The 26,825-nt window shown below is 42.7% G+C and overlaps 1 protein-coding gene across 5 annotated transcripts; it reads left to right on the top strand.

The window, feature by feature from the left end:
• Positions 1–487: 487 nt before the first annotated feature.
• On the top strand, positions 488–26,244 carry LOC129530250 (small ribosomal subunit protein eS4, Y). Of its 5 annotated transcripts, none has more exons than XM_055377114.2 (7): positions 491–579; positions 1,187–1,264; positions 4,265–4,445; positions 6,113–6,210; positions 13,944–14,115; positions 24,659–24,816; positions 26,082–26,244. In XM_055377114.2, exons 1-7 carry the CDS (start codon positions 577–579, stop codon positions 26,181–26,183), a joined length of 792 nt encoding a protein of 263 aa, XP_055233089.1. In that variant the 5' UTR covers positions 491–576; the 3' UTR covers positions 26,184–26,244. The 5 variants fall into 5 exon arrangements, with proteins under 5 accessions (XP_055233088.1, XP_055233089.1, XP_055233087.1 ...); XM_055377112.2 differs by having other exon boundaries at positions 545–666; XM_055377113.2 differs by having other exon boundaries at positions 488–579; positions 24,659–26,244.
• Positions 26,245–26,825: the final 581 nt, after the last annotated feature.

The raw sequence follows: 26,825 nt of genomic DNA, 5'->3' as shown, positions 1-26,825 counted from the left end.
CCTCAAGTTAATGCAAAACAAGGTATTGAACTTACAATTCACGTCCCATAAAACCTACCCTTTCAAAGCTGACAATACAGACGATTTTAATACATTCTCAAACCTGTGAAATTGGACCTAATTCAGAAAAACGAATTGTTTCTTAAATCATGATTTTACAATACAACATGTCACAGTCACAAGGAATCATATAGGTTATTTCTTAACGATTGGCTTTTTTTTTTTTTTTTTAAGGCGGCCAAATCCTGCTCCTTCAGAGCTTCTATTAAATATTTTTAAAGTTGGCGAAAGATTTAGAGTGTAAACTGCGTCCTCCCAGCTTAGCCGACCTGAGGGGAGGAAGCACAACAAAAAGTCCCGTGGCATAACTGACACCTATGAATCAGTATCAGAAACTGAAAATGCTAAGAAACTCAGTTCCGAGCTGTGACCTCTACAACGGAAGAATAATAGGTTGGTTACCCGAGGCGGAATCCGGAACTGAAATTCTCACTCACTTGACTTCCCGCTGTTTATGACCGCAGAATACGGTTGCACCGGAAAAGGAGAGGTTCTCTTCCGTCGCGGGATTTCGCCATGGTAAGACGTCTGCGTCCTCGCTCCAGACTTATCTGCCTCCATCTTTTGAAGAAGGGCCTTCCATCTTGGCAAGCTTTTACTTTTCGGGTACGCCTACTTGGCGGGTGGGAATGCTGCTGGTGCTGCTTCCGGAAACCCGATTTGGAGAGCGGAGGTCTGAGAAGAGTGCGGCCGGGCGTTCCGAGCTGGCCCTTGTGCTCGGCCTGGGCGCCGGGGGTGCTGTTGGCACGTGAGTCTTGTTAGGAATAAGCTTCCTCGGCTAACCTTACAAGTCCACCCTTGACTCCGCAGCCCAGCACTGGGTTTTTACGCGGGTTAGCTTATATCCATACGTTGAAGCAGTCTCAGATTCGCTTGGAGAGCACTGTGGACGCTGAACAGACGCCAGGGAGACTCGTGAGGTTGTCAAAGGTCTGAGAGTTTTGCGGGGTTTGTTCTGGGGTCTGGCAGGAAGTAATATTTGCTCAAAACTGGGCGTGAAATTGCCTGGACTGTCCATTCTCCTCCGATCCGGTATTACCCGTTAGCAGTTCTTCCAGCTGAAGATAAAGACATTTTACTGTTAACTGAGACGAGTTTCTCTGAAAAAGTTTGGTGTCCTTTTCAGGCCCGGGGCCCCAAGAAGCACTTGAAGCATGTTGCAGCGCCGAAGCATTGGATGCTGGATAAATTAACTGGTGTATTTGTGAGTATAACTGTATTTGCTTTTTACTCAAAAGTGCATGCTGTGTACCTGTGGCTTGCTATTTCGTGGGAACACTGTTTGCTTATTTATGTGAGATTTTCGTTGGTGAAGACTTGCCGCACACGGAACTTGTCCTTGCACTGTAATGAAAAGGTCCCTGAGAAAAAAGTTAGGACATCCTGTTTGGAAACAGCGGGTCGAACAGCTCTCTGACCTCAACTTTGAGCACTATTGTGATCCATAATGTCGCTGAGAACCTGGGCGTGCCATCTTTTAGTAACTATTGAGAGCCTAATACATGCCAGGTGTTGTTATGTGGGCCCATCTTTAAGGATATGTCCGGGTACAAAATGGTTGGACAACAAAATCTATTCCTCTTTCTTGTTGAAGCTTACATCCTGCTGGGAGGAGAGGGAAGTTACAGTATGTTCACAGGTGCTGAAGGCTGGGGGGAGAAAAAAGTAGGGCCGTGGGAAGGATGAATGGGGTTTTGAGCACTGCAGTTTTAAAGAGTGTGAAATGAAGAAGCCTCTTACAGAAGAACAGAAAGAGATAAGTGAGTGAACTATTGGACATGTTTGGGGTTTTTTGTTTGTTTGTTTGTTTTTGAGACTGGGTCTTGGCTTGTCACCAGGCTGGAGTGCTGTGGCATGATCTTAGCTCGCTGCAACCTCTGCCTCCGGGTTCAAGCGATTCTCATGCCTCAGCCTCCCCAGTAGCTGGGATCTTTTAGTCACCACGCCAATCTTAATTTTGTATTTTTAGTAGATACCAACTTTCACCCTGTTGGCCAAGATGGTCTCAATTTCCTGACCTTCTGATCCACCCGCTGGCGGCCACTGCCACAGTGCTGGGATTATAAGCGTTAGCCATGGCGCCCCTCATATTTTCAAAAGAGCTGTTAGGCTGCTGTGTTGTGATTTATTCAAATTGTGTTATATCATGAACCCATTTCTTGAGGCTTGTGCTCTCAAGGATTAAAAATGCCAACAGCAACAACAAAACACCAGGATGTCAAGTCCTGGTGGTCTCTTTTGCTGTTTGAGCTCTCCACTTTAGAGGGCACTTCCTGAACCTAGAGCTGAGGGGATTAATGAATGTGCTAAATTCCAGATAAGAAAGGGTTCAGTGACAGTGCACTGAGTCCCCATTAATAATAAAATATATTTAATTTGAAGTTACCCTTTGTTTCAGAGGGTGGAGTAGCTGCTGTTTACATTGAGCCCAAGATACGGTTTTAACAGTAAAGGCTACTGGGGTCCATGCAACACAGGCAAGAAATTGTGTGAGAAATGCAGGAGTCTCTTGAACTCAACCTTGAAGACCTGGCAGGATGAGGACAGTATGCCCAGAGGCAAAGGAGGCAAGCATCTGACAAGAGGAAACTAGGCAGTTTCCACATTGGTGGTGTGGTAACAATGGGAGAGAGTGGTTGAAGCCATAAGAAAGTCTTGGGTCTTCTGAGACAGAAAGGGAGCCAGTGTGAAGAAGCAGACAGAAGCGAGGTGATTAAGATGCCAAAAGTTTTGTTGGGCAGGAATAAACATAGGGCATCTAAGAGAAAATAATGCAGCCCTGAGGGTCCACATCCACATAATAGGCACTTGGTAACTAACTTGATAGATTACATAGCCTTTTCTTGGGACTGTTAGAACTCTGAACACTGAGTAGCAGAAATTTGTCTTCCTTGTCTTGGTATTTTCAGAGAGAACATGGACTGTGTTTGGGGAGCTGGATTTGCAAACTTTCCGTGTCAGTTTCTGCTTCCAAGTCTTATCTCTGCTACTGCCCCCTAGTGTCTGACCTCCCAGGATGGGCCACTGTTCCCTCTATTGTTAAGTGGATGAGCAAGGCACTTTTTTTTTTTTTTTTTTTTTGAGACGGAGTTTCAGCCTTGTTTCCCAGGCTGGAATGCAACGGCACAATCATGGCTCACTGCAACATCCGCCTCCTGGATTCAAGCGATTCTGCTGCCTCAGCCTCCCAAGTAGCTGAGATCACAGGCATGTACCACCAAGCCCAGCTAATTTTGTATTTTTAGTAAAGATGGGGTTTCTCCACATTGGTCAGGCTGGCTCAAACTCCTGACCTCAGATAATCTGCTCACCTCGACCTTTTAAAATGCTGGGATTACAGGGGTGAGCCGCTACACCTGGCCAAGGCACTCTTTTTAAGAAGACTTGCTGGGAACTTAGTCCTCAGTCTTCTGGGCTCCACTCTTTTCCCCATGGCATTGGTGGAAGTGTGTGGTTAATGATTGAGTCCATTTTAAGAGGGATAAAGCTAAAGAGGCATCTGTAGAAGGAGCTTTAAGAACAGCCTTCATTAGAAAGGATTCCTGTGTGGCCTCAGCTTAAGAGATAATTGAGGAGTGGAGTTAAAGGCAATACAGCCCCAGAGCTTGAGACCTTTACAGGTACTGGTAGCAAATAGCCAAAGGATGGTATAACACTAAAACTGCAAGAGTATAGGTTACAGGATTTGTTGGAGTGGGAATTTGATGACATTTAAGCTGGTGGCAAGCAGCCAAGAAAGGGAAGAACACACAGTCTGTGTTAAGAGGTGGTCCAGCAATATTGGCAGGGCTTGTGTGGGACTTTGAGGCCTAGAATGGTGAGAAAGTAGTAGAATATGTCTTCGTAGGTTGTGGGTAAAGCGTAAGCTACACCTGAGATACATGGGATGCAGTATTGTATTGAAGGGAGGTTTGAAGAGGCAGTACCAGTGCTGGTGGTGCTTGGGGCAGGGCAAAATGGGGAGATGGTTGTGAGACTGGATTTGTGAAACAAAGGGGCACAAAATGAGACTTCCATAGTTGGGGTTGTGACCTTCCTAACAAGACAGACCTCTCTAAATTGATGAAATAATTGCCCTCTTATATTCCTCTTCCCCAACAAGTTAAGTTCGGCTAATGCTGAACTAAGGCAAGTCATCTGCTCAATCTGGTTATGTAAGGGGTGGATCTTGAGAGATTAGGTTGCCTGCCATTGTCTTCTACAGGCACCTCGTCCATCAACAGGTCCTCACAAGCTGAGGGAATGTCTTCCCCTGATAGTCTTCCTCAGGAATAGACTCAAGTATGCATTGACTGGAGATGAGGTAAAGAAGATATGTATGCAACGGTTCATCAAAATTGATGGCAAGGTTCGAGTGGACATCACATACCCTGCTGGATTCATGGGTAAGGAAAGAGTTCTTTGTTTTGAAGAAGGAACAGGTTGAGAGAAAAACAAGGTGTGAGGCTTACATGTTGCCAACGATAAGCAAAACCCAACACTGAACTTTGATTTCTACATGAGTTACTGCTGGTCATTTCAGAAGGAGAATGAGGGATAGGGAGAGCGTGGCAAGGCACAGGTGAAAAGCTGGAAAGGGGTTGGTAATGTAATGGGATGAGACCAGCAGTGGCTGCTAGCTGGTGGTTATCGAAGTTTGGTTCCTACCCTCCCAGCAGAGACTGGGAGACAGAGGAGCTGTCCTCAGGTGTTGGCTGGAAAAAACAGTAAATTCTTTTGGTTAGTCTTGAGTTTGTCAGGCAGGCACTTTGAGGGGACTAGTTTTTAGAAGCCATGTTAATGGTTCAGATCTTCATAGCCAAGGTTGAAGCTCAGTCAAGAAGAGGGCTTTGAGGAGTCTGCCTAATGACTGGTCAAGGAGAGAGAATCTTTGTCAGTGAACAGGGTTTTGGCCCTGTCTTCTCGCTTTCTCTGTTGATGACCTAACCATGCTGGATCTCCAAGGATGCATTCGCAGCTTGGTGGGAGAGGAGAGTGGAGAAGGGAGAGAAGGGTCACACTCGTCTAGGGAAAAAGTATCCTGAGAAGGATGGTAGGGAAAGGCACTGAGGAATTCTGACCTAGTGGTTTGTTCTCTCTTTCTTTCCATGGCGACAGGCTCAATACTTTTTTTTTTTTTTTCCGAGATGGAGTCTCTCCAGCCAGGCTGGAGTGCAGTGGTTCACCGCAGTCTCCACCTCATGGGTTCAAGCGATTCTACTGTCTCAGCCTCCTGAGTAGCTAGGACTACAGGCACGTGGCACCATGGCCAGCTAATTTTTGTACTTTTAGTAGAGACAGGGTTTCACCATGCTGGCCAGGATGGTCTCAATCCCTTGACCTTGTGATCTGCCCACCTCAGCCTCCCTAAGTGCTGGGATTATAGGCTTGAGCCACCGCACCCAGCTGGTCAATACTTTTTAACACCTTTTTAGCCTGGTATTGTCCAGAAGGCTGGGGTATGTTTGGTTTATGAGAGGCATTCCAGACCAGACTTTGCAGGATCCAGCCACTGTATTAGAAAAGACAGACCTTTCTTTTCCTACTTTCCTTCCTAATTTCTTCTTTTTTTTTTTTTTTTTTTGCATTTTGTATTTTGCTTTCTTTCATAAAACCCCAAGTCCCAAGCAAGGCAGGACTCCTGATAAGGGAAGTCAAGAGTCGTGGCGGGGGGTGCCAAGCCATTGACAGGGCAACCTGCAGAGACTTGAGCCTTGTCTGCTTAAATGTGAGGACTGCTTGTTCATTTGGTTTTCTGGTGTGTGTGGGTATGCTTATGTGTGTTTTCTCCTCAGCATCCTGAGTGCATTAACCCAGGACACAGTCTCAAGCAGCTGTTGCACAATAACATAGAAAGTGGTAGAGTAGCTATATATATAGACATTTCCTTTTGTTGGATGATATTTACTGGGACAGGACCGGGGTTGGTTGGTTTCATTCAAGCACCCCCATCAAGCGCTGGGGACCCCCACGCTGCTAAAATGTTCTCACATTCAGCCTGGCACAGAGAGCTTCTGCTGTGCAGGCCAAAGAAATTGCATTAATAATGTTCCTTATACTTGTTTGTGATCAGATGTCATCAGCATTGAGAAAACAGGTGAGCATTTCCGCCTGGTCTATGATACCAAGGGCCGTTTTGCTGTTCATCGTATCACAGTGGAAGAGGCAAAGGTAAGTGAGCTTTTAAGTGAGCTTTATAATTTCCAGACAGATAGGTCTGTTGCTAAGGTTCTCAGACAGCATTTAAGCCATATTCTGGGAATAGTGCCTATCTCTGCCTGTTTGTCTGGTTGTTCAATTCAGGCACATAGGTCTACCAACACTGATACAAGGCAGTGGATTTTCCAGACGAGGCTGTGTAGAAACAGCGTACAGAGTAAGCAGTTCTCTGAGGGACAAGATGTTTCTGTATAGGAAAAGTCTGGTATTGGAACCAGGAAGGCCTGGGTAAGAATCCAGACCCTGTCATTGATTAATAATGTAACCATAGGCAACAGTATGTAGAACATTTTTTGAGCCTTCATTTTCTCTGTAAATGGTGATAATATGCTTTCTTGCCAGGTTTCTGTGACTGTTAGCAGCAGTGGTGCCTCGCACTTGCTAGACATAGAAGATTGTTGACTTCCTGAAGTCTGCCTCAACCCTTAAACTCCCCCTTCTCCAAATTTAATGGCCAAAGTCAGTACCATTGGGGAAACTTTTCAAGGAAGTTCCTTTCCGTGTAGACAGCACCTGCCTTTTTTCTGTGTAGGGAACACCTCTTTGGAAACCAGGATCACCTCTCAGTCATCCATTCCTCTTTTCCCTGGATTTAAGGTCATGGGGTGACTTCTTCCTTATTTCTCACAGAACCCAATCACCTGTACAGTGACCAAATGCCACCTAAATATGAGACACATTCTATAGATGAATTTCAATGTTTTATCAGACATTGTTTCCACTTCGTTTAACCAGCTTGCCTTTTTCTCAGTTATTTCTTTGGGGGAAACACATTGGAGTCCCTATAGGAATTCACAAATACTTTCATATCTGGGTAGTTTCTTAATTGATCAGTTGTTTGGTTGTTTTTAACTTCTTTGGTAGTGTCCCTTGATGCAGTGTCCCTTCTGTATTTGTGGATCGTTCCCACAATGAGGTGCTTTGTTTTAGGTGGTAGGAACTAGGTCTAGTGTCCTGAAGAGTGTTCAGCTGCCCAGGGTGTTGGATCCTGTTGTGTCTAAAAGCTAGAAAGCACAGGGAAATCTCAAATCTGTTGACTGGTTTCTGCTTTTGTAAGGAATTTGGATCTCAAGAGACAATGCAGATTGGTAGTCCCTGTGAATTTTTTTTTTTTTTTTTTTGACTGAGTCTCGCTCTGTCACCCAGACTGGAGTGCAGTGGTGCCATCTCGGCTCGCTGCAACCTCCGCCTCCCGGGTTCATACTAATCTGCCTCGGCATCCCAAGTAGCTGGGACTACAGGCATGTGCCACCCCTCCCGGCTAATTTTTATATTTTTAGTAGACATGGGGTTTCACCATATTGGCCAGGCTGGTTTTGAACTCCTGACCTCGTAATCCACCTGCCTGGGCCTTCCCAAAGTGCTGGGATTACAGGCATAAACCACCACACCCAGCCGTTGCTGTGAATTTTTAAATGGGGAGAGATGGAGTAGGAGAAGGAGATACTGGAGAGTTGTTAATACCTAGTACTGGTTCTACTACATTGGCCAGTCACCATGTGGAAAGCTTGTGTCCACGTGAGTATCACATTGTAGCCACAGGTGCCAAATGGCTATTCTGGGTTTGGGTTAGAGTAAGGACCTTACCTTTGTGCAAGAGATAGAGATTTGGGGAAGTTTTGGTTGAGCTTATTTGTTGGCTGGTTGTTTCTTTCGACAGCTAGAAAGGGAGCATTCCCTGTCACACCCCACCCAGCATGTCTAGAGCCACAGGTTGAAGGGCACAGTGACTTCAGAGTGGAGAATGGCGGGCTCCTTGGGTTTCAGTGAATCAGGGACACACCACGGAGCCTTTTTATGCAGATTACTAGTCCACCAGGTAGCACAGGTTAGTGGAGAGACAGAACATCCAAACGGTCCTCCACCCTTGAAATTAAAACTAGAAAAGGGATATTTTATGGGTCTTGAGAAAACAGCCTGATGGATTTCAGACATAATTTTTCCCTTTAACAACTTGGTATTAGTCGAAGACCACAGAAATGGGAGTCATTAGATTTAAGAATGGGAGATGAGGTTTTTGTTTTGTTGTTGTTGTTGTTGTTGTTTTGTGATTGCCACTACAGTGGATGGAAGAAAAGGAAAGATTTTGGGTAAGCCTATGATGAGCCTGCACATGAGTAATGGGAACTGAGGCAGTGCCTGTTCCCATTGCAAGTTGGGGTAGAGGACACAAGTATCACCTGGGAGATGGCAAAGGAGACAAAGGGTTTAGTGTATGCATCCCCTGCTGTGGTAGAGGGGAAGAAGATGTGGGACAGGGTGACTGAGTATTTGGTGGTAGGGTAAGGAGATGGTAGCTACAGATCTTGATGAAATACATGGATGCTTGAGAGAGTTGTGGAAGGACAGTATATTAATGCTTTGGGTTCAGCTTGCGTTGGAACTTGCAAGTAGATGATAGAAGGAAGTAGATGCTGACTGAAATAGAGGATTGAAACACTGCTCAGATGAGTTACAATAGAGGCTGTCTGAATAGTTGGCCCAGAATCCTCATTGACATCGGGCAGCTTGTGTTCAATGATGGATGTGCATGGGGGGAGAGAGAGATTTCATACTGCAGAGGGTTTATGAACAGGATCTAGGTGGTACAGGTTCTGTTTCCTGAAAAGTAGAAGACACTGGTTAAAGAAATCAAAAAGAGGAAGTCAGAGAGTAACCAACCAGAGATGTGTTTGTGGATTGTCATTCTTGAACATTGAGAAGACTGAACCTCATAAAGGTGGCAGTTATACCCAAAGTAGAAGATAGATGGCGGTAAATAGAGGTAACTTTGTTAAGAGGGAGTTTCTTTTAAGATAAGAGGCGATGGGCCGGGCGCGGTGGCTCACGCCTGTAATCCCAGCACTTTGGGAGGCCGAGGTGGGCGGATCACGAGGTCAGGAGATCGAGACCACGGTGAAACCCCATCTCTACTAAAAATACAAAAAATTAGCTGGGCGCAGTGGCGGGCGCCTGTAGTCCCAGCTACTCAGGAGGCTGAGGCAGGAGAATGGCGTGAACCCGGGAGGCGGAGCTTGCAGTGAGCCGAGATTGCACCACTGCACTCCAGCCTGGGCAACAGAGCGAGACTCCGTCTCAAAAAAAAAAAAAAAAAAAAAAGATAAGAGGCGATGTTTGCCCTTTTTGTTTTTTTTTTTTTTTAGACAATTGGAGTCTGGTGCAAAAGGAGGTGGTGGTCAAGACCGTGAATGTGGAGACTAGTGCTTTTTTGGTGGGCAAGGAAAAAGACTGGTGGACAGGATAGGCAGTTGAAGTTGAAGTTTCAGAAAAGATGGAACCTGGACAATTGCATTTGTTTGTTTCTAAGGGAGGCCAGGTAGGGAAGGATTTCAGACTGGTTTGTGTGGGTGTTATTCAAACAGCAGTGGAAACTTGAAGCGAACAGTTCTTTAATCTGCAGTTCGAGAGGGACAGGGTAGAATGCTTTCAGTGGAGCCTCACATTTGACATTCATTTTGGAGAATGACCTTGGGCCTCACCTTGCAGTCCAGGTTGTATGGAAAGGGTGTTGATGGGGTAGGCATGTTGTAATAGGTGGTGATGTGGTTACAAATCATTGCTCGTCAAGATTGCTGAGCAGACAGGCAGCAGAGTTGAGGTTTTCTTTTGGTAGGGTGCTGTACGACAGCTACAAATAGTCTTTTTCTCCAAATTTCTTTTAAAAACAATAATTCAATTTAAAAAATTGAGTAGCTTTTTAGATTCAAGTAGTTTTTGGGTTACCTGGATGAATTACACAGTGGTGAATTTTGAGATATTAGTGCACTTGTCACCCTAGTAGTGTGTGACTGTACATAACCTAATGTACAGTTATTTTTATTCCTGGCCCCCTCCCAAGTCTCTGAAGCCCATTATATCATTTGTATGCTTTTGCATACTCATAGTGTAGCTCCCACTTACAATCGAGAACCTAAGAGTTTTGATTTTTTCCACTCCTGTGTTACTTCACTTAGAATAATGGCTTCCAGCTCCATTCAAATTGCTGCAAAAGACGTTTTGTTCATCGTGGGGTGGGGTCAGAAGATGATGGGGGAGTCACATCTTTAAAATCTGAAGGCAGTCTTTTCAATTGTGGGGCAAAGGAAAAGTGATTGGTTTTCTGCAGATGGTTGAGGCTACCCCTGTGGTGCAAGGTTTACTCAGCTGGAAGTTCCCCTCATGAAATGTCCAGCCATACCCTTAGTGAAGCTGTAGTTTCCTGGCAGGATGGGCCTCTACTAAGCAAGAGGACCCCAGATCTGAATCCTGAGCTGTTTTGGCCACATGAAGGTTTGGTGCTCAGGTAATAAAGTTGTTTGAGGTGAATATGAGGAAAGCCTGCCATGGTGTTGTCTTTTGCAGGAGCACTTCTCTTAATAAAAGTGTTTAGAAGTTTTTAGCCTGTCTTAGTCCTGGTCTTAAAAGTACTGCAGACTCGGTCAGTCAGCTCTGTATAAAGGTTAGACAGAATTGTTACCTGTTAATGTACTAACATGCTTAACAGGCATTTTACTCAGTTGTGGATAGTTACTGAGTGTCATCTGTGTTTCAGTCAAGTTACCTGTGGATGCTTCAAGGACTGACATGCATCATGAAGCTTGGGTTAATGGTTCCAGAGTGAACCTCAGAGGATGGAGGGAGGCCACTTGGAACTGGTAGCACCTTTAAAGGGAGAGGCCATGCCTTTTTCAGAGGGTGTTTCATGCCTGCGTTTAAAGACAAAGGACCTTTGGGCCCAAGGTGTCAAGTTTGATGGCATGATGATGCTATTGCTGTCGTGCAGAAAGGTTTGGTTAGTGAGAGGATCTGTGGAAGATACAGGAGAAGAGTATTTTTACTTGTTTTGTTTTTGCTGTCTCTCTCGTGACCGTCAGCAGTACCTGTTAACTACTGTGACTCCTTTAGCCCTGTTCTCAGAGTACACTGCACAGGATGTATGTGAAAAGTGGAGGGCAGCAGGTAGGCTTTGAAGTGTGAATAGGCCTTCTATGTGTTCACAGCTATAGAACTTGCTTGGACCTGGGTTACCTGGGATATTTGGAGCTAATGAGCCAGGGTGGAAAGGGGACAGAATTAGCTTTCGCTGGAAACATTTTAGAATCCCTGAGTAAGTTCAGGATGTCACATACAAAAAATGTGCAGGACTGTTGGGTGACATGAATGCATTCAGCAGGCCATGATGCAAAGACTTGCCTCATGAAGTTGGAGGGGCAGATTTTATTCTGAATAGGGAGCAGTGATTATAATAGGGACATTGGTAATAGGGATCTCGGTAACTGTGTGTAGAGCCATTTGAGAGCTAGAGCATGGCATTTCAGAGTTCTTTTCTCATGTTATCAAGGACAGGATTTCTTAAATCTAGCAGGGAGTAGAGCTGGAGAGATTGAGAATGTCCACTAGTAGCCCTAGGTTTTGTAATACTGCTTTAGTAAGTGGTCACTGGAATTGCATTGTGAAAGATAAGGATTTCAAAGGCAGGAGAAAGGAGGAAGGGGTACTGAAGATGGGATAGTAACTTTTAAAGGCAAATTGCAAGTTTCCCTTCTCCTAAATGGGGATGGAAGAGTGAAGTCAACAGACAGGCTGTTTTCAAGTCTGGCCTCACTGGTGGCAGAGTATAGGCTCTGGAGTAGCGTTCTCTTTCTTATGATTTGGTCCCAAGGCCTTAGGAAGTATAAGAGGAAAACGTGTTTTCTCTGCCTGCTTAGTCCTCAGCAGCTCTAGGACCTTATTTACTCGAGGCTTGAACAAGCCTGGATTCTTGGCCAATGCTCTGATGCTTATGGACTGTAGCTTGGTAGTTTTCCACTTAGGAGTAGCAGGCAAAAAGAACAATGAGCTTTGATAATCATATTGTACCCCATCCACATGTATTCACCCAAAGCTGGCAGGTTAGTAACCCTCTGTGCCCTTAGTATGCCATTTATTGTCTGAGGCAATTCTGCTTGGCTGCTCAGTGAATCTCAAATTCAAATTAGGGATCGGGGAGCTAGGCAGCCTTCATTTCTGTGCTTAACTCCCTGGCCAAGAAAGCTGAAAATGATCTTGGGTTTGTATTTGTAGTGGTGGTAAATGTGAGCTGGTGTTGGTAAACAAACTGAACACTCACTGAAGAGAGTGCCTGGGGGGCTGTGTCAACTGTGAACTTTTGAGGTAGAGAGAAGAGAGTGCACTCATTAGATTGACTGCCTAGGAGCCAGACCTTAATATGGATAAGTGGGCTTGGATAGGCCTGGCTGGTGAACTCCAGATTTACCTTAACTAATAGAGTTAATATGGCCTAAGTTCCACATGTGGAGTGTCGTCACTGTCTTGGACTGCTGGGTTATATTAAATGGCCTCACATCTCCATAGCGCCTTGAATAGTGTTGGATCAGTAGTAGAAGCAGAAATAATATTAGCTGGCGTTAACTGCTTTGCTAGGTCCTTTATGTTCTTTCATCTTATAAAGGTATTACGTCTAGGAGTGTGCAATTATTACCCCCATCTTGTCCTCTGAAGCTTAAGGGGACAGTATTTGAACTTGGGGACTTTTTATAGGAGTGGAGCCCAAGATCTGGCTACTTTACTTACCATGTCTCTTTCCACACCTCCTAGGCAGGTCAAAAGAAATGACAGACAAGCTGGCAACTCTAGTCAGTCCTGAGAGCCCAAAGATGAGGGAGAGAGTGCAATATCTGTAGAGGAAATGCAGGAGCTGATTTAAAAAAAAAAAAAAAAGTAGTGGCTCCTGGAGTTCATTTATTGTGCCCTTCTTGGAGGGTTTCTCTCATCTTTTCTTGGGGGGTCTTCTGTTACCTGGCACTCTACGTTTGTCCTTGTCATTTTCACATTTACCCAAAACTTGCCCTGAGAAGCTTTTTCTCCCAGCAAAGCTAAAAGAAAACCCATTTTGTTACTTCTGAGCAGTGACACTCTGTGGGGAGCCCGTGGTACATAGGATGGGCATTAACAACCACAAATGGGTTGTGTTCATTTGAGATTACGAAGTATATACCATTTGAAGCTCCTGAAAATTGTTTCTGGAACATAATGGGGCTTGGCTAACTGTTGGGATGATACACGTACTTGGTATGAGACATTTTGAACAGCTTCTGCTATTAGATGCCATTTGAACAGTACCAGAGCTCAAGGAGCTAAGGCAAGTAGATAATGGGATGTGACCCTTAAAAGTCAGGTGAGGAAGAGCAGCATTGTGTATGGAAGGTATCTAGCTGGCTGGAAATGCTGTTTTTACCTAACCTGGTCATCAAAGCGTCATGTTTTTAGCAGTGGTGTAGTTAAGTTTGTTGCTAGGGCACTATGTAGCCACCTTTCCAGAGTTGCAAGATGAGAGTTCTCTCGGGAAAAACATCGCTGAGGAGAAAGTGATGACCAGTCAGTTGAGTCTGTGTTACCACTCAGATGTACAGGCAACAAGCTTTTAGCCTGTGATAAAGGACCGGAAGTTAGTTCAGCTGAGTACTCCTCCAGGAGCCACCAGAGGGTTCTGAAACAGATTCCCCCTTGGCGAGGTTTCCCAGATGTCTCAATTACTAAATCAGTATGGCAGACCATCAGCTCTGTGACTGGTTAATATAGCTTTTCCAAGAGCACTCCCTCTGACTAAGGAAATGCTGAAAATTGGTGGGATTAATAATAACTGGGTGACTGCTTTGGGCTGAGTTTGTGTTTACATGCTAAATTGGTTTTCCTTATGTGTATAGTACAAGTTGTGCAAAGTGAGGAAGATTACTGTGGGGACAAAGGGAATTCCACACCTAGTGACTCATGATGCTCGAACCATTCGCTACCCAGATCCTGTCATCAAGGTGAATGATACTGTGCAGATTGATTTAGGGACTGGGAAGATAACCAGCTTTATCAAATTTGACACAGGTAAGTTTTTTTTTTTTTTCCCTTGTCTTGTTGGCCACCTCCCTTGCCTTTTCTTTTTCTATCTTTTCTTTCTATTTTATTCTGTTTTATCTGTATTACCATCTTGATTGGAGAGAACACATTTGGCTCTCCCTAAGAGAGTATGTTGCCTCATGGTCTCTTGGGTTTGCAGTGGGTTCTTGATGCTGAGTAGTGGTGTGACGTCCCTTTGGGCTACATCCAACAGCCTGGCCTTTTTCAAGAATGTAAACCATAGCTGTGTAAACTCGGTGTCCATTTGGTTTGTCATGAGAGGGGAACTTTGTTTTAAATGTGTAAATTTTATGTGTATTCCTTGAGTTGAAGGGCTGAAGTTGTCCAGATAACCTCAAACTAGTGATGAGGAAAAGATGTGTCTGCAGATTTGTTTCTCCTCCCTACACCCCAGGCTCTGACTCCTGACAGGTTTACAACCAAGTGCTTGCTGGCATCTGATGTGCTAATGAAGTGAAATATTTTGCCCAGTGTGTTTAACAGAAATTTCTAGAAATGCAGAAACACTGAAAAAATAGGATAGGCACAACAAACAATGACAACTCCTTTTTCTGCCTATCTTTGATGACTTTGCATTTCGTTCTGTTGCTTAAGTGCACCCCCACAATCCCCACTTGGACCCTGATTTAAGACCCAGCCTAAGTCCTCAATTGCCTTGCTGTTTAAAGACCCCAAGCTGGCTGTCTTTAATTCAGTACTCCACATGCTGAAGCTGTCTGATTGTTGTCTGACCTCTATGACCTTGTGCCTGTGCTGCCTGAACTCCTGGTGTTTACTGTTGAGCTGGAAATGTTAGGCAAGAATGTTTGGCTGTGAAAGTTGAGAGGCCTTCCCATTACGGGAAAACATTGAGAGAGGGGATATTAAACTGGATGTTTCATGCTTATGATGTCTAAATTTGTTGATTTCAGTGTGACCGCAAAAGAGATAACTAGACATCATGCATCTCCCAGTAGTGGCAGTGCACAGTACCATTCAGGAAGTATTCTTGTCAAAGAATCAATACAAACTTGGATAAGGGGAGAAAAGAAAGCATGTATATATTGGAAGAAGCTTAAGACACCTAGCAGTCATCTGCAGAGTGACTTAGCTTTTTGAGAGGCTTGCCAAAATACTTCAAGTTCAAATGATTTGATACTGGCCATTTGTTTCTAAGTGATCCAATGCAGGACTACATGGGTAAAGATGAATCAATGCTGGCCATGAGTTTTCAAATGTTTTGAAACTGGAGAGTGGATAGGTAGGAGCGTATTATGCTTGTCTGTCAACTTTTGCATACCTTTGAGAATAATTTTTAAAATGGACATGGACTTCCTATCTCCAATTAAATGGAATATTTGCCATTTGTTTATTAAATGAATTTCCCTGTTAAAATTCAACAGAGTTTTCTCCCCCACCTAACTCTATTTGAAATATATAGATCTTTGTTTTACATGAAATGCTTGGTTTGCTTATTTATTACTTGCTTATTAAGTTTAATCCTGGGAGTTTACATAAAATAATTTCACAGAGCCAATATTCCTGATAAGAAGAAACCAACTGAATAAGGGCAAAGGTTTCTTTGTAGTTCTTGGTTTGTTTGGTTTAAAATGCCTAAGTAATTTTTAATTATGTTTAAAAAAAGATACATCATGAATTACCATCTTAATTATTTTTAACTGTATGGTTCATTAGTGTTAACTATATTTACATTGTTGTGTGGCAGATCTCCAGAATGCCTACATCTTGTAAAACTGAAACTCTGCCCATTAAACAACTCTGCCACTTCCTCCTCCCCATAGCCCCCAACAACCACCATGCCACTCTTTGCTTCTGTGAATTTGACTCCTTTGGGTTTGTCTTAATAAGTGGAAATCATAGTGGTTGTCTTTGTTTGACTAGTTTACTTTGCACTGCATAATGTCCTCAAGGTTCATCATCCATGTTCTGGCATGTGACAGTATTTCCTTCCTCTTTCTGAGGCAGAATAATACTCAATTGTGTGTACACCACATTTTGTTTATCCGTTCTTCTGGATGGGCATTTCGGTTGCCACCACCTCTTGACTATTGTGTGTAATGTTGCTGCTGACACAGTTGTGCAGACAACTCTCCCAGATCCTGTTGGATGTTTTTATGTATATACTCAGAAGTGGGATTGCTGGATCATATGTGATAATTTTACAGTTTTTGAGTAATTTTTGTGCTGCTTTTCATAGCAGCCCCACTGTTTTACATTCTCCCCAACAGTGCAGAAGAGTTTCAGTTTCTCCACATTCCTGCCCACACTTTGCTGTTGTTTGCTTTTTATATTTTTTTCTCTTTTTTTCTTTCTTGACAACCCTGATAGGCATGAGGTCATATCTCTTTAGTTTTTGTTGTTGTTCTTTTAAATTTGGGTTTTTGTGATAAGTAGAGATATTGAGCATCTTTTTGTGTGCTTGTATGTCTTTAGAGAGAGGTCTCATTCGAGCCCTTTGCCCAATATTTAGTCAGGTTGTTTCTCGGTATTATTGCATTATAGGAGTTCTTTAGATATTATCAGATGTAAGATTTGCAGATATTTTCTCCCATTCGTTTGGTTGCCTTTTCACCCTTACTGATTGTTTCCTTTGATTGGCAGGCAATTTTGAATTTGTGTATTTTTGCTTTTGGTGTCATATCCAAGAAATCATGTCCCTAATATCATGAAGCTTGTGGTCCTCTGTTTTTGGCTGTGGAGCTTTATAGTTTGAGGTCTTACGTTGAATCCATTTAGAATTCATTTTTTGTATGGTGTAAGGTAAAGTCTTCCCCATGTTGTTCTTTTACATGAGGACCTAGTTTCACCAACACCATTTGTTGAAGCAACCGTCCTTTCTCCATTGAGAGTTCCGGGCACCCTTGTTGAAGATCATTTGGCCATATACCCTTAGGTTTATTTCTGGGCTCTATTTTCTTCCTTTTGTTGTTTGTCTTTTATGCTAATACCACACTGTTGGATTGCTGTCATTTTCATTTTGTATTGTGTGTCAAATCAGAATGTGTGAGTTACCTAACTTTGTGCCTGCCTGCCTGCCTTCTCACTCTGTCATCCAGGCTGGAGTGCAGTTGTTCGATCACTACTTACTGCAGCCTCAACTTCCCTAGGCTTAGATAATTCTCCCGCCTCAGTGTCCTGAGTAGCTAGGACCACAGGCACATGCCCCGCCACACCTGGCTAATTTTTGTATTGTTGTCATAGAAATGGGGTTTTGCCATGTTGTTTACATTGGTCTCGAACTCCTGGGCTCAGGTGATCAACCTGCTTCTGTCTCCCAAAGTGCTGGGATTACAGGTGGGAGTTACCAAACCCAGCCTAGGTTTTGTCCCTTTCGTTAATCTCTTTTTTTTTTTTAAATCAACTCTTAGCTTTTTTTCTGTTTTTTTTTTTTTTCTCTTATGTCTGCTCCAATCTTTATTTAATTTCCTTCCTTCTGCTAACCTTGGGTTTTTCTGTTCTTTTTCTAGTTTCTTGTGATCTAGTTAGGTTTTGATTTGAGGTCTTCTTTTGTAACATAAGCATTTTTGAGCTGCCTTGTCTTATGTGACAGTTTTTGACTTACAGTCTATTTTGTCTGACCAAGTTTGGTCAGCCCCTGCCTGCCCTCTTTTGGTTACCATTTGCCTGGAACATCAGCTTTAGTCCTACACTTTTAGCCTATGTGTGTCATTAAATCTAAAACTGGTCTTTTGTTAGTAGATATAATTGTACCTTGGTTGGTTGGTTGGTTTTATTCATTTAGCTAGTCTTTGTCCTTAGATTGGGGTGGGGAGTTAATTTATTTACAGTCAGTAATTACTGTTAAGGAAGGCATTAGTGTAGCTCTGTTGCTAACTATTTTCTGTTATGTTCTGTAGATATTTTGTCCCTATTTTTTCTCCCTTATTACCTGCCTTTTGTGTTTTAAAGAATACTTTGAATCCTTTCTCATTGTATTGTATCTGTCCTTCCTTGGTTATTTTCTTCCTGGTTACCAAGGGAATTACATAAATTATCTTAAATTGAAAACAATCTGTTTTCAGCTGTTAATTCCATCTCCATATCTCCTCAGACCAACTTTGTTATTGATGCCACATGTTAATCTTTTTCTATTGTGTACCCATTTACATTGGTTTATGGTGGTTCTTATGCTTTCATGTTTTAAATTTTATACCAGACTTAAAAGTGATTTGTAAACCATTATGATTTTCTATTTTTCTGTATATTTACCTTTACCAGAGATCTTTATATTTTCATATGGTTTTGTGTCTAATGTCTTTTTCTTGGCCACTTGAAGGATTCCCTTCAGCAATTCTTGTAGGGCAAGGCTAGTGCCTTTTGTTTATCTGGGAAGGTCTTATTTTCTTCAATTTTGAAGGACAGCTTTGCTGGAAATGGTATTCTTGTGAGGACTGAACTCTGATTTTTATCTTGCCTAAATTCCTATCTAAGTGGTCTTGGGAATCATGCCCTACAAATGGGCATGACTTATCATCAGATGGGTTTTATTTTAACCCTACATATCATGACTTACTTTCCAACCTGACACTGGCATAACATTTCGAGACAATGAAGAAAATTAAAATATTTTACCTCAAAGCATGTTTCTTTGCCATATTTTGAAATGGCCCTGCAAAGCTGTTCCTTGTGAGGGGGAAATCTGTATTTGTAAAGAGTCTCTCTTCACATAGCTCGATCTTTTTCTTCTAAATCTTTTCAGTCTTAAAGAGATTAACTAAAATTTGAATCGGAAACATTTGTCATCTCTTGTCTCTGAGGGCAGCCATTATAAGACTTCCTCAACTTTGATCTCCACCATCTTTTATCTTAACTAAAACATTCCGTGTCTGTCAATCCCAGGTCTTTAGGCAAACTTAACTTAGGGAAACCAGTTGTCAACCAGAAAATGCTGAAATTCACCAATAGCCTGGACCACCCCACCCCACTTTGAGTTATCCGCCCTTTCTGGACCAAACCAATGTGTTTCTTAAATGTATTTGATGTCTCATGCCTTTCTAAAATGTATAAAACCAAGCTGTGTCCTAACCACTTTGGGCACGTGTTCTCAGGACCTCCTAAGAGCTGTGTCATGGACCATGGTCACTTATATTTGGCTCAGAATAAATCTCTTCAAATATTTTACAGAGTTAGACTCTTTTCATTGACATTTGAAGTATGTCATCCCTCTATCTTCTGGATGGCAAAGTTATCAGAGATTATCAGAAAAGTGCTTATCTAGCAGGAGCTTCCTTGTACATGATTCTTTCCCAGATTCTTTCTCTGTGATGTGACAGTTTGATTATATTGTCTCTTGATGTGTGTCTCTTTGGGCTTATTCTAGTTGAAGTTCAGCTTCTTGAATTTGTATGTCCATCTTCTTTCTCCCAACTGGGGAGTTTGGGCCTCTTTGTTTTTTTTTTTTTTTTTTTTTTTTTGAGATGGAGTCTCGTTCTATCGCCCAGGCTGGACTGCAGTGGCTCCTTCTGGGTTCATGCCATTCTCCTGCCTCAGCCTCCCCAGTAGCTGGGACTACAGGTGCCCACCACTGTGCTCTGCTAATTTTTTGTATTTTTAGTAGAGATGGGGTTTCACCGTGTTAGCCAGGATGGTCTCGATCTCCTGACCTCATAATCCGCCCGCCTTGGCCTCCCAAAGTGCTGGGATTACAGGTGTGAGCCACCGTGCCCGGGCCATTATTATTTTTCTAGAAGGCCTTCTGCCCCTCCCCCTCTTTCTCCCAAATTCCCTTGTCATATTCTCTGTTTCTGTCTCTTCTCCTTCTAGGACTCTTGTAATTTGTGTATTGTCTTGTAATTTGTGTATTGTTCCTCTTGATGTTGTCTCATACTCCCTTCCTTAGGCTCACCTTTCTTTGTTATTTTTTTTCTTTTTGCTCCTCTGACTTGTTAATTTCAATGGCCTGTCTTCAAGTTTGCAAATTCTTCCTGAACCTGTGAATTTTTCAATTCAGTTTAAAGGTATTCAGGTCCAGTTTGATTATTTGTTGTGGGTTTCCTTTACTTTGTTGATAACTCTCATGTTTATGCGTTGTTTTTCTGATTTTGTTTGTCTGTCCGTGTTCCCTTAGTTTGATGTGCATCTTTAAGATGGTTAGTTTGAATTCTTTTTCAGGTAACTCATAGATCATCATTTGTTTAGCCTCATTTTTCTAGAGAAAAACAGCCCCCTCTCCCAATCTCTACCAGGTATCTTCATACAGGGACGATGACTTTGACCAGTCAGCCAGGCCAGAGGTTCTGGGGATCTCTCAACTTGGGACTTGTGTGTGCACTTTCCTGGTTGTGCTTCTGTGAAGCCCCTAACCTCTTTCATTCCCTGATGCCTGTCTGTGTAGTACGGTCTCTCTGGTGCTGTAACAACTGTCCCGTCCCCCCAGCACCCGCAGATCTTTGGTTTTTTTTTGTTTGTTTGTTTGTTTGTTGTTTTTGAGGCACAGTCTTGCTGTGTCACCTAGCCTGGAGTATAGTGGCGTAATCTCAACTGCAACCTCCGCCTCCTGGGTTCAATCATTCTCCTGCCTCAGACTCCGAAGTAGGTGGTATTCCAGGCACGCACCACCATGCCTACCTAATTTTTTGTATTTTTAGTTAGAGACAGAGTTTCACCATATTGACCAGGCTGGTCGTTAACTGCTGGCCTCAAGTGATCAGTCCACCACAGCCTCCCAAAGTGCTAGGATTACAGGCCCGAGCCACCGCACCCCCCCTGCATGTCTTGTCTTCTTTCTCTGAGTCCCTCAGCCTGGGTGTCCAAACTACCTTCCTTGTCAGTATTGACTCAGGTAAGACAGAAAGCAGTTTGTCAGGCAGCTTTTGACCCCTTGAAAAGCCAGAATGTTGCATGAATGGTTCACATTTCTCTTTCCTTCCTGTGGGAGATGCCAGGATTTTGGATTTTTTTTTTTTTTTTTTTTCCCAAATGTGTTACGTGGTGCTGGGGAAGTGGAACATGTTGTGCAGGTAAAATGCCACAAAAGTTTCTGTTGGTCTAGTGCTGCTTTTCTTGGCTTTGCACTGGCCTGGGGTCCTGCAGCCTCTTAACTGATTGGTGGAGTGTTCACCAATGCAGTTTGGTTGTATATGTTATTGTGAAATCTGTGTATCCAGTGGGAGGGAGAGCCTGGGGCCTCCTCTTGTGCCATTTTGCAGATGTCTGCTGTGTTATTTATTTTTTTGACATTTTAGTTTTTGTTTCCTTGGTGGTTTTGAAATAAAGCCACATCTGGTTCTGTTAATTTTAAGTGGTTGTGCTCGTGATTACAGTGTGCATATTGAAATCATCCAAGCTCAGGATTAACCACCTTCTTTATCCTCCTCTGGGGCAGTAGCGGGATGTGGGTGGGAATATGCTATCTGTTTCTCCCCTTACTTTTCTTGAGATTTTTGACGGGTTTCATGCATCTGGGTTGGCATTATTCTGGAAAATTATGTTTTCACATACTGCTTTGTCCCTAACCTTCCTCTCACCTTGGTTTTTGGGACTTGCATTTAACTTGTATTAGAGCTTCTCACAGTAGACCCAGTCACCCGGTCTTCTCTGTTTTTCATCCTTTGTCTTTCCATGGTGCATCATGAGCATATCTTCCCAGCACCCCTTCTGTTTTTCTGATTCTCTCTTCAACCAATTGTAGGCATGTTTCTTTAAACCCATTCCTTTCCATTCTTAATTTTGTTCACTAAATTTTCATTATTTGATTTTCAAATCCACTAGGTCACTCTACAAAGGTGGGCTTCTTGTGAGTTACATTAGTTTTGTTCTGTTTTGTTTTGCTTTTGTCCTTGTAGACTCTTTCAAGGCAGTTCCAAGTTCTGCATTTGGTTTGATGCTGTGTTGATGATGGTGGTTCTTTATCATGGTATCTTAGTGTTCCTTCCATGCTAGACACTATATGTAAGGTATTGTTAGTAAGAACAATATGAGGTCAATTTTTTTTTTTTTTTTTTTGAGACAGAGTCTCGCTCTGTTTGGAGCGCAGTGGCCCAGCCTCAGCACACTACAACCTCCGCCTCTCGGGTTCAAGCTGTTCTCCTGCCTCAGCCTTCCGAGAGGCTGAGGTGCCCACCACCACACTGGGCTAATTTTTGTATTTGTGGTAGAGATGGGGTTTCACCATGTTGGCCAAGCTTGTCTTGAACTCCTGTCCTCAGGTGAACCGCCCGCCTCAACTCCCCAGAGTGCTGGGATTACAAACATGAGCAAGTGCACCTGGCTAAATCCTGTATTTTGTTAGTAGGAAGACAGGGTTGTTTTTGGGCTCATGTGTTTGTGAGGGTCCTGCCTTTGGGGTCCATCTAATGGTGGGAAGGGTCTCCTGTTACAGCCTTCACTCGAGACTGAACCTGGGGCTTTGATTTCTATTCCACTGTCTTTGTGAGGCCATCAGAAAGAAAGCAGAGTCTCACAACAAAAGTCAACATTAGTTTCCACTCAGTCTGTTTTTCTGAGGGTTGTCTGATAGACATAAAGAATATATCTGACACATTCAAGAATTACAGTTATTCTTGTGAAGGGTCTTAGCTTTCAACCTACATTTACTAGTGTGCCCTAGTGGGAACTTTTGTAAATGTCAGGGGCTTTTTATTGGAACTTAACACACCTTGAAAGAATGAGTGTTCTCATCAATTTATACCCTTTCTTCACTTTTAGAAGCAGTGACAAACAAGTGAAGGGAAGGAACTATTAACAGTTTGAATCTTACCGTGATTAACTTAGTTCTATTTTTTCCCTATGCATACTAAGTCCATAGTGTTCCCACCTAAGGACTCTGGAAAATGAACTAAAAAACCTTTGTGGACCTTATTATTGATATAAGCAGCGTGAGGCATTTCTGCTGCTCTTTCCCAAGTACTGATTTTCTTTTACAGGAGTCTCTGCAATTGGGTCTTTTCTATGAGGAACAAAACACCAAGCTTTCATTGGCATTTCATCTCACCTCTTTTTTGGGTGTCATCTTCTGCTTATCACCTAGAACAAGCATGCATTTTGTTACTGAGCAGGCGTTTTTATCCAGATTTTCCTAAACTCTGCACTAAAGCATAGTGTACAAAAGTTTTTTGTAACCGAGGGTGTTTGGTGCTGCTTGTTTACTGTCTTCTCAGTGGTTGCCACAAGGACCCCAAAGAACTGGCCAAGTACACTGACCTAAGAAACAAAATCTTGGGCTGTTTATGTGATTTTTCTTATATTTCAGATAGGGGTCTGTGGGTACTTTCTTGTGACTTACCTGAACATTATTGGGTATCCATACCATCTGGAATAAATGCAATACCAGCACTTACACAAAATTACTTTCAAATCACTTCTCTGACTCTCAGTACAGTTGTTAATGCTGAGGTAAAACCGTTGGTCCTTTTAATTCCTGTGGCTTCTCACCATGCCAAACACATATTTCCCGCTGGCCCTGGATTTCTGTTAAAAATCTGCATTTTGGATCAACAAATGTCTTTGTGGTAGGGACGGTCAAACTGCAGAAATCTCTTTGTTCATTGGAAATCTCTTTGTTCATTGTCAAATCGAAGAATTTTTACTCTAAACATAATTTTAGTTTTCTTTTATCCCAGAGGCTTATCTTTAAGACCCTCAGGTTGAGTTGGTTTCTTCTTTTTCCCATTAGTTTTTGAGAGCTCAATAAGTGTTTGTGCTCTTGATTTATGTTTTTCCCCTTGATTTATAGGTTATAATTTCAAATTTATCCTGGAGTATTTTAGGCTAGGTTACTAGTTTGTGTTTTGTTTTGTTGGCATTAAGACAGGGCTGCATTCTCTGGCTTTGGTGTGTCTTCATTTTAAAAAAGAGGACATGTCCTTGGTTTTTTTTCCTTTTTTTTAAATGTGTCTTCACATAAAAAAGTGGACTTATGGCTGAGTCTTTATTAGCAGTGGTTTGAGGGAAACTTTTTCTTAAAACATGCTTATTCTGTGATAAAACTTCCTTGACATGGTGGCCTGTGCCTTATATAGGATGCTTATATTAGGTGGTTATGTCCCACAAAAATAAGTCCAGATATCTGAAATGAACGTATTCTTCCAGGAGCCCTGTGACAGCCCTCAGAACATTGGAAGTTTCCCCCTCTAGAGATTGGATTAGCTAGGAGTCCAGTTAAAGGCCTTTCGTTATTGTCTAGTGTCTTTCTGATTAGCCTGAATTTCTCTAGTTCTCCCTCCCTCTCAGTCAATCATTCTTCTTTCTTCCCACCCAGTACTCTTCCATGCCATCTTTGTCCCCCCCAAAAATGATTATTTATTCAACCTTTGAAGAATTATTGTTGCACAAACAGTGCAGGGAAAGCTTGTCATTGGAAGAATCCTTAGGGGCTTGCTTTAAAATGCTGACTGCAGTCTACTTCACAAAAAGCATGTTCATAGTGACAAGAGTTCTTGACATTACAATTTTGTAATGATGCTCCATTTTTTGGTCCCAGTGAGCCTGTGTTAAATTGGTTTTAAAGGACAGCAGGCCTCTTTCTGGTTTTAAAATGACTCCTCTCCTGTTTATTTTCCTTTCCCTCTAGGCAATGTATGTATGGTGATTGGTGGAGCTAACCTCGGTCGTGTTGGTGTGATCACAAACAGGGAAAGACATCCTGGTTCTTGCGATGTGGTACATGTGAAGGATGCCAACGGCAACAGCTTTGCCACAAGGATTTCCAACATTTTTGTCATTGGCAATGTAAGACTTGCACTCTCTTTACTACTTTCTAAGAAGACTCACCCTAAAAAACATAAAGACCTGCATCCACTATTGGTGTTTGTCTGTTTGTTCTTGTGTTTTTCCTGTGTTAAGGTGCACAGAGTGCAGCAAGCTCTGTGTTTAGCCTCTGACCAGAAAGAATATTAGATCTAGAGCCTTGCGCCTGCCTCTCAAGGAGGTCTGTGTGAGGTGCCAGCACTGTCACACAACAAATTAAGTTAAACTCAGCCTTGCAACTTCTGCAGGGCTATACCACTGGTATGTGCTGGATTAAGGTCAGTGTCTGCCATCTCCTCTGAGACTACATCATATGCCTCATCATTGAACATGTATTTGATGATGAAGATTGATGTAAGGGACTATGAGTGAGTTGCTAATTTGAGAATAAGAGCATTTACAAGCCACATACCGCTTGTTAGTTTCCTTTACTCATTCAGAATGACCTTGCTCTGAGATCTTTTGAGACCTTTTCAGTGAAGGAGCACCTCTGGAGACACACAGTATCCTCACATGAGAGTCCGTTACCCTGTGACTTAAGGACGGGCAAGCTTTTCATCAAGCAATTCAGCCTTGGGAGTGGTATCTTAACACTTGTACCCTGGCAGCTATTTGGTACGTGAGAGATGACATGGTACAGAGGGGAAGCCTGCTGTTGCCTCTTTGGCTGTGTCACTTGGCAGCTCTATAGTTGGGCCATTTCTCTTCTCAGTGCTGAATTATGACATCTCATTCTGTACCTTTGAAAACAGGTGTATCATATCATCTGGTGTTTATGAAGGAACTGAAGGAGTGATTAGATGCCTGTGAAAGCTCTGTAAAGCTTATGACAGGGAGCTGACAGTTCTCCACTTCAAAATAATGAGAAGCTGAGGTTAATGGCCTTTTTTTTTTCCTCAGCACTGAGTGCCTTATGGAAAAAGATGTTAATGAAAAGCTTCTTGACTGATTGCTTCACACAAAATAGAAGCAGGAAGACCTGTATTCAGCAGCTCAGCAGTGGGGAGTGGGAGGAACAGTGAGAGACAGACAACCTCTCAGGAAACATGTATAAGGAAATTTTTATTTTGTTGGGAATTTTGTCTGGTTGCGTTCTGTTAGCTGCCCCTTAATGTAAAGGAAGGTACAAGGCATGTGTGTTTTGGTGGAGTGTTGTTTTTTTTCCGTCTTTCCCTGCAGCTTTCTTTCGTCTCCTCCCTTTTCATCCCTTTCTTTATGTACTTATTTTATCTCCTTCTCAATTACAGGGTAATAAACCTTGGATTTCCCTGCCCAGGGGAAAGGGCATCCGACTTACTATTGCTGAAGAGAGAGACAAGAGGCTGGCTGCCAGACAGAGCAGTGGCTAAATTACAGTAGTGGCTTATTTTTTTTCTTTGCACAAATAAACAATGAATTCTTGTTTCCTAATGTGTATGTTTTTTTCTTTTTCCCTTGTGGATAATGATAGGGTTTGAATTTTGGGCATGGTTTTGGCACCATCTTAAGATCTCCAGGTACCACCCGTTCTTCCTCTGACCCTCAAGGAAATAAACCTTTTCTTTCCTTCCCTCATACATGTTACCCACATCTTCTCTGTGGGCAGAATGCTGGGAACAACATCAATAAATGAAGTGCAAAAAATGTGATATTTTTGGCTGCCTGAGAAAATGAACATTAGTTGAAATCATAGAAGAAAAATGTGTTTGTGTTAATTAGGGAGTTTTAAAATCATTTTTCTTGCCTTACCATGGTTATGCTTTTTCTTTCTACCCCCCCTTCCCTCCTCCCCTCTTTTTTCACCTTATAGAATTTACCTCACAGTTTTTTGGTCCAAAGTCTGGCCTCTCTCTCTGAAAGGACTGCATTCTTTTGTGGAAGCTCTGGGGAAGGTGTTAGTTTCCTTCCTCATTAACATTATTGGCAGAAATTCAGATCTCTGTGGCTGTAGTGTACTGTCCCTGTTTCCTTGCTGACTGGCAGCTGAGGCCTGTTCTCGGCTTCTGTAGGTC

This window comes from Gorilla gorilla, chromosome Y (assembly GCF_029281585.2).
Source record: "Gorilla gorilla gorilla isolate KB3781 chromosome Y, NHGRI_mGorGor1-v2.1_pri, whole genome shotgun sequence".
In the NCBI taxonomy this organism is placed as follows: Eukaryota; Metazoa; Chordata; class Mammalia; order Primates; family Hominidae; genus Gorilla; species Gorilla gorilla.
This window is presented reverse-complemented; position numbering and strand designations above follow the sequence as displayed.